Below are 8,080 nucleotides of genomic sequence, written 5' to 3'. Positions count from 1 at the left end.
AGGAATTTCACACAGCTCGCGCGGAATGAACGATTTAATGTGATTGTTTCGGTCGAAGGGGACGTTTCCCGAGGCCTTATGGGAAAATAATGTCCTTATGAATTAAATAATAGGGTTATTACTTTCATTGATTTTAGCTGTCTGGGAATTTAGTGTTCGGGCTCCGGTCTTAACCCATCCTCCTCCTGCTGTTCTCTCTCTCTCTCTCTCTCTCTCTCTCTCCCTCCTCGTCCTCCTCCTGTCTAATTATTTTCCTGTAAGCCCCTCCGCTTCCTACAGCGCAAATAGCAGAGTCACCGAGCGAAAATTATGTAAATATTATTAAAGGGACTCGGGCACGGAAATTCATTTTAGGTCGGCGCAGCAAAAGCAAAGCTCCGTCCCCTCGGATCCCCCCTCAATTTATTTGCAAATAAAAAGGCGAGGTGACCGGGAGGGATCGGGGATATTTAGCCGGGCTGTCAACACGGCTCCTCTGGCTCGCCGGCTCGCCAGAATTAATGGTTTTAATAATTGGGATTTGAGTTTCCAGGGGAATTGGTGGCGTTTACACTTCATAAGCTAAGCCGCGCACTCTCGTTTCCGAACGAACACACACACACACACACGCGCGCGCTGCTCCACGTGTGCAGGTGGAGCGGGCACGCACCGGACGCGTCCCCTAAACATCTTTAATTAACCTATTCTTCACGTCTTTTTTTTTCTTCTTCTCTTTTTTTGAGCTCAAACAACAATTAGTCAAAAATGCAACATCACTCCTCCTCCTCTCTCCCCCTCTTTCTCACCCTTTCCTCTCCTATATCTTTATCTGTCTCTCCCCACCCTCGAGGGACTCGCGGTCCTATTAGAACAAATGACGAGGGGCCCGGGCGCTTTTATAAAAAGCGAGAAAAAGGCGCATGCGGGCGGGCGCGCGCCTGTCCTATTATGTGCGACACATGATCAATAGGGCGATAACGCGGCAACATCAATATAAGCGACAGAACAATGAGGGATATCATCGAACATCTATCTTAATATAGCCGACTACAAGGGGCCGTCTGACAACCGCGGCAGCTCATGAAAATTCCGCCCCACGAATCTACCACCATCTCCTCCTCCGCCTCCTCGCGCTCAATAGACTATATGCGCCCTCACGCACACACGAGCGCACGCAGGCAGGCAGGCACGCGCGCACACACACATCCACGGTGCAGCTGGCGCGTCTATTATTTTCCCATTTCAATTTGACACCCCTGCCTTTCATGCTAATTCTATTATTGTAGGAAGTTTATGTGATTCCATATCACTAGAAATCGGTAATGTCTAATAACCCTTTGGGCTGAAAGGAGGGGGGAGAGAAAAAAAAGAGAAGAAGAAGAAGAAAAAAAAACTGCCTCGAGACCCGCGGCAGCCAGTGGGAAAATAATTACTTTCATATCAAAACTCAGCAGGAGGCGCAGGGTCCTATAGCCCGCGGCCACTAACCTCATTCCAGCTCGGCCTTTCAAATGAATAAATTTGTTAAAGCAATAAATACAAACAGCCAGACGGACTTGAGCCCCAGCTCCGGCTCACTACACAGAGGCAAAAAAAAAAAAAAAAGAGAGGGGGGGTTTATCTGGTGTAACACGACAAAACTCCAGCCGCCATGATCCGAGGTTCTGCCACACAACAATCACCCCCTTATTTTTTTTTCTCCCTGCTTTCGCTCCCTCAATATGGCCCTGCAACCACAGAGATTCAATTTAAACAATAACTTTATTTATCAAAAATGTTTACATATAAATATCATTTTCTCGTTTTTTTTTTCGTTTTTTTTTTTTTACAATATCTGAGGATTTCTGTTGTGTGTAAGATGTTTATTGTAGCCTAGTTTTTGTTACAAGTTGGTCACCAAAAAAATAAAATAAAATAAAAATAAAAAAACGTAGAAGAAAACAAAACGAAAGAACCTGCTTCTAAAGGTGTCCGGGCCTAAAGCCTGAACGTTAAGAGCCACAGCTTTGACGGACCGTCTGGATTTCAACACACCTTACGATTTAAAAAATAGATGAGAATTAAGTCTCCTGATTCCTGATATGTTTTCGAGTGTCTCAGCAGAGCTTTGGGAATGTTTGACTAGTCTGAGCGGCGTTCCTGGTCTTTTGTTTATGTTTGCTCCTTGAAAGTGTTAGTCCATATCGACGTCCTCTCCATCTGTTCCGGGTGTTTCTTGACAGTCTGTGTTTGTCTTGAGACACTCGGAGAGGTCTGGAGACGCTCGCTCCTCTTTTGCACACAGCTCAGCGTGCTGGCAGCCGTTGGCCACCGCCGTCGCCACCGCCTCGGATTTAACGTTCGGACTCCTCTCCTCGGCGCTGTCGCCGGCCTGCGTGGAGCTCAGCCGGGTCAGAGCTGTCTGAGACGCACAGTTTGCTGGAGGAGAAACAGCAAATCTTCCATTGCTGCAGTCACCGTCACCGCCGCCGCCACCGCCACACTCCTCCGTGTCGGTTCCATCCACTCTGCTGCTAATGTGATTGTGGTGATGCTGTGTGTTATGCTCCGTATGATCCGAGCTCAGAGGCTTAGTGATGCTGCCAAAGCTGGAGAGGTCGCAGGGAGCAGGGCTACCCTCGCTTGGCGCACACCTCTGGCCCAGGCTGAGTCTGTTAATGCTGTCCTGACACGGTGTGGCCTTCAGGGCTGTTTGGGGCACTAGAAAACCCAAGGGCTGATGGGTAATGGGGTAAAGCAAGAAGTGACCTTTGCCCACCAGTGTCCTCTGACTGGGCAGAGAGGGGAAGTCCAGCTGAGATTTCCGTCGAGGCATGGTGTCAGAGAGGAGGCTCTCCACACTGAAAGGGTTTCGTTTCTGCAGGGCAGAGGACCTCGGGCCTCCAGGACTGGAGCTGTGCGTGCTGCCCGGGGAGACCTGCTCCGGTTCTCCTGCGGTTCTTTGGTTTTGGTGGTTTTCTAGTTGACCGAAGTCGTGTCGTGTTTGGTCACAGCTGGATTCAGTTTGGTGTCCTCCTGCACCCTTTGTTGCTGGCAGTTCAATGTGAATAGACCCATTAACGCTCGAAGTCTGCTGCTCGCTGTCAGTGAACTGAGAGACCCCGCTGTCGCTCTCCGACCCTCCAGGCGTGTGGAAGCTGTCGCCGGCGAGAAGTTTGTTCTGGGACTTCAGCAGCTTCCTCTCCTGTTTCCGTTTCTTCTTCTCGGCCCGCTCCTGGTCCCTCCGCGCGATCTCCTCCGGGTCCATGGGCTCGCCGCTGCACGTGGTCGGGTGGGAGTTGTGAGCGGGCCGCCCCGGCCCTTTCTTGGTGTTCTCCTTTTTTCTCCATTTAGCACGTCGGTTTTGGAACCACACCTATGCACACGTGCACACACAGATACACTCATGAAAATACACACATGCACAGGTGGAATACAGGCATGTGAAATCTTTTAGGGTTTTGCTCTTTGAGTCTTTTTGTGTCGACAAGCAGGCAGCATCTTTAAGGTTATACACTATAGTCAATTTTTTTATGGCTTCTGCTGTAGATAGTTGATGAATGAGGTGATAGTCAATTTTCGTCAAGTAATTTACGTAGAAACTCCAAAGATCTGGTTCAAATCTTCTCTAAAGTGATGATTTGCTGCTGTTATTGTAAAATATATTTGTGTCTTAGCTCATCCAATACTTCGTAGGCCTATTTGCTTGTGATTCCAGTTATTCACATTTGACATTCTACAGACTAAATCATAAAATAAGATGATCAGATCTTTAATCTTTGTTGGTTTATCCTATATCTTTATAATTTATAATTCAACAATCTAATGAAACACCGCCTGTAATATTTACTTTCTGATAGTATATCAGAGATGAGCCGATTCCACAATGTGGTGATTTTTAACGGTTAATTTATGTGATATTAATTTTCTCACCCTTGTCAAGAAAACCAATAAATGGAGTCACTCATGTGGGCTACATTGGATGAAATGTCACTCGTGTGTGTCTGACATCCTCAGACGCCAGCAGCCCTTACATCTGCCACGACATGCTGATAAATCAGCGTGGAAGTGTTTATCAGATGGTAGGGACAAAACCAGACTGCCTGCAAATTCCACAAAGCCCTAAAACAAGTGAAATCCCCGTCCCCTGCCTCCCCGTGTCTTTGTTTACAGCAGCTCTAAACGTCTACAAGAGTACATTGGGTTAATAGGTCACAGCGGTGGACCAGAAGATGCACAGATGTGCCTGGTGTTAATTACCAATGAGTCTCTGTAATAGGCACCTCGGCAAATTACATTTAATTGTGCTATAGCTAAATCAGCCGTGTCCCCTTCTGTGCATGGTCTTTCACACCCGGCCGTGCGCTCACACTGGGCGGAGAGCTGTGGCAACTGGCACGGCAGCGGTCCCCGGCTCTCCTCCCCTGCGCACCGAGCCAAGAGAGGGAGCTTCCCCCGCCTAAGAGCTCTCGCCGCCCGGCCTCTCTGGGCGCGCTTCGTGGCCGCGTGTTCGTCGCTGATAACGGCGAGGAGTTTAGCGCGCAGGAGCAGGATCGGCGAGCGTTGCATAATAAGGACGGGGCACCGACATCATGTGCGACAATGGCGCTTCTTATGAATTGTTAATGTTGCTTATATCTTTCCCCCCGCAAAACCTGGCGATAAAGGAGCGTTAAGCAGCTTGAGGGAACAATAATCGGAGGTTTAGGAGCGAAATCCCCAAACAACACACAGCTACGGCGAGCTCTGTTTCTGTCCCGATTTTACTCATCCACCCATGTGAACTACGTACTTAGAAATACATGAATATACGTAAAATAGGGCCTAGGTCGACTATCTTCAATCGATATACAGATATTAAAGCGTGCATAGCCAATAATTTATTATATATAATATTGTTGATGGTGATGCTGCATACCACCAAGGGTTTGTTTAATTTATTATTATTATTATTATCAATAATAATAATAATAAATTAAAGAATCCTTTGGTGGTATATATGGTAGCATCACCCTAAACTGTATTATATATTTTATTCCTTAGAAAACTGTAATGTTTCCTCTTAGCAATAGCATTATTATTGTTGTCATTTATTGTTATTTATTATATTATCTGATGCCTTATTTAATTAATCTATATATAATCGTGCTGATACTTCTGCCACTACTACTAATAATAAGAATAATACATAATTTTTGTGTGTGGAAATACATATCAAACCTACAGTCCAACCAGCTAAATATATATATATATATATATAAAAACATAATAAATTAATTAAAAGATAATAAAAAAATAAGGGTATATTTCCAGGTGGATCAAAAATATTATAAGTAATTAAAAGTAGACAAAAAAACACAAGCTAACGGGAGAATACTATTTAGTCTTTTCAGACAGTTTGCTCAGTAAATAGCCTTGTTTTTATTAACCCATAAATCAATAGGTTGCCTACATGCATAATTCAAAAGAGACTCTTTATTGATGCTTTGGTAATTGACAAATAGCTGTCTCAGTATGGGGCGGGCCTTCATGGACCGTCATAGCTTGTGGATTTAATTAAGTCTAAAACGTTTTGGAAAATCAGTCACAATAGATTAAAAAAAAAATATCTGGGGGTGCCAGGAGTGTAAAATGTATATTTTTGTTATTTTAATTTTAATTTGCCTTGTCCAGACCAGAAGTGAATAATTGGTTCTTGTCTTTACCTGAACCCTGGACTCCACGAGGTCAAGCCTGAGCGCGAGCGCCTCCCGCATGAACACATCCGGGTAGTGGCTCTCGTTGAAAGCCTTCTCGAGCTCCTCCAGCTGCCACCCGGTGAAATTTGTCCTCGTGCGCCTTCGTTTACAACCGGGACTGTCCTTATCCGGGTCCCCAGAATCTGGAGTCAGTGTTTGGTGTGTTTATGAGTTTATATGTGTGTGTGTGTGTGTGTGTGTGTGTATGTGTGGGAGAGAGAGAGATGTTCATGCTACAAGATTCATGGTACACTTATTGTAAATTTAAACTAGTTTAGCGTCAAACTGACCGCTGTCACACGTGTTTATTTAAACAGTTTATTGTTTGTCTAATTTATGTCACAACAGTTAGGTCAAACAGATTTCTGAGAGGTTTTATTCGATATATTTGACAATATATCCTAATAGTTGCACAATTTCTGTTTTGACAAATTAGCCTTGAATCATTAGCCCATATCATGATATTTTTTTTAATTTAGTCTCCAGTGCAGCTTTTATAGTAAAACTGCGCTTAAACTGCATGTAAACTTTCATTTTTTTCTGTATATTTTTTAAATTAACCAAGCTGCAAAACTTTTAAACAGCGTGTTTTCGTCTCTATAGTTTGATATCCCCCCTGAAAATCTGCTTTCAAAGACTAAGAAATGCTTAATTTAGCATTAAACTCCAGATAGTGGCATATTTGACACAAAAACAAGGAGCTTACACTTTTTTTTTTTGGTCCATGTATTGTTTCCACACTCTTCTGTTAATGTTAATGTTAATATTAAGACACTAGGCAAAAAGAGCCAGGCCTACCTGAGAGTTTGAACTGCGGACTGTCGGAGGACAGCAGCGGGTTGGAGCTGACCACCGAGGCCGAGCAGGAGCCGTTAAGTAATCCGTCTATAGAGAAGGGCACGGCGGCCGCGGACTGCAGCTGGTGTCCGCTCGCGAGCTCGTAGACGTGCTGGTGATGGTGGTGGTGGTGGTGATGGGGGCCGAGCGGGTACGGGAAGCCCACCAGCCCGCCCAGGGAGCCTCCGAACTGGGCGTGAGGATGCTCGAGGACCCGACTGTCCATGCTCGCCCGGGCTGCGGCGGGGCCGAAGTGAAGATGCAGAGGGAGGCAGTGTGGCTGAACATGCAGTCAAAAAAGAAAAAAAAAAAAAAAAAAAGTCACGGAGAGGAGGAAGAAGAAGAAGCGGCGAGGAGGAAAAGGAGGAGGTAAGAAGGCGGAGGGGGAGAGAAGGGAACCCAGGCAGACGGCCGTCTCCCACGGCCACTGTACGGTCTGTGAGAAGCGGCGGAGACGGGGCTATGGGAGGTATTTACGGTCCAGCCGAGATGTCAAATCCTGCGCGTTCTCTGCGCGAGCCAGCTCATTAGGACTCCTCCATCTGCTCGCGGGACCAATAAGAAACGTTAATCGCCCAGTGACGTCAGAGACGCGGTTAATGGAGTAACGGAAGGTAGAGCTAGAAAAAAAAAAAGAGAGCAAGAGAGAGGGAGCGTGTTTTCTTGTTTTTTTTTTTTCTTTTCCGGATCGATCGCTAATTACACCTGGCTCGGTCCTTTAATTCAGCCCTGTCAAAACAATGAGGACGGGGCTAAGCTGGCGCGTGGAAATAGCCAAGTGATTGAAAGGCCAACTCTATTAAATTCTCGGTAATACAGTAATGCATTTTTATTTTTATTTTTTTATTTATTTTTTATGAGAAAACGCGTTTTCCTCTAACTTTAAAACAACCTGCCATCCCTCTCATCCTCCTTTACAGCACCGTGCGTGTTCGTGCGTGTGTGCGTGCGTGCGCGCTCCCGCCTGGTGTGTGTGTGTGTAAGTGTTTTACAGGGGCATTCAGGGCCAGATTGATCCAATAACAGCGCGTTTATCATCCCCCCCTTTTTTTCCTGAGCTGTCACATCGCATTTTAAACTACAAGCCTCTCCCCCACCACCCGCCGCACATTACACAAACCTTCCATGTCCAATGTGTTAGTTGACCAAAGTCAGACCCCCTTGCATTTGTTATTTCGATTTTTTTTCACCAGTTTACACCCATGCGTGGAGTGGATTGTAGGTTTCAGGATGCAACGTGATTTCAGGCAATTCAGCCTCTGTGCAGATAGAGTAAATTATTTGAATGCATATTACATGAAGAAAAGTCTTAAGTGGTACCACTGTGCTAACAAAACTCACAAAATATGAACAAAAACATAAAGAGCAATGGCACCACTAACTGATGACATGATGTGTGAGAAATTATTGTTAAAATTGTCCAACTAAACAAACTAATAATTTCTTTTTAAGATCTATTTAGTAGTTTTTTTTCTGGCGTTTTTGATCAATTCACTTGATCTTCACTTGCAGGTGAGCTATCTTGCAAATACAAACGGATGGTACCG

The 8,080-nt window shown here is 45.2% G+C and overlaps 1 protein-coding gene across 1 annotated transcript; it reads right to left on the bottom strand.

Annotated features, from left to right (window-relative positions):
- Positions 1 to 2,152: 2,152 nt before the first annotated feature.
- LOC311502880 (homeobox protein unc-4 homolog) lies at positions 2,153 to 6,759 on the bottom strand (the record flags this gene model as incomplete). The annotated part of the gene is made up of 3 exons (XM_084565310.1): positions 2,153 to 3,334; positions 5,664 to 5,839; positions 6,495 to 6,759. The coding sequence occupies 3 exons, from the start codon at positions 6,757 to 6,759 to the stop codon at positions 2,153 to 2,155; spliced, it is 1,623 nt and encodes a 540-aa protein (XP_084421436.1).
- Positions 6,760 to 8,080: the final 1,321 nt, after the last annotated feature.

This window comes from Chelon labrosus, assembly GCF_963514085.1.
Source record: "Chelon labrosus genome assembly, chromosome: 2".
Lineage (NCBI taxonomy): Eukaryota > Metazoa > Chordata > Actinopteri > Mugiliformes > Mugilidae > Chelon > Chelon labrosus.
This window is presented reverse-complemented; position numbering and strand designations above follow the sequence as displayed.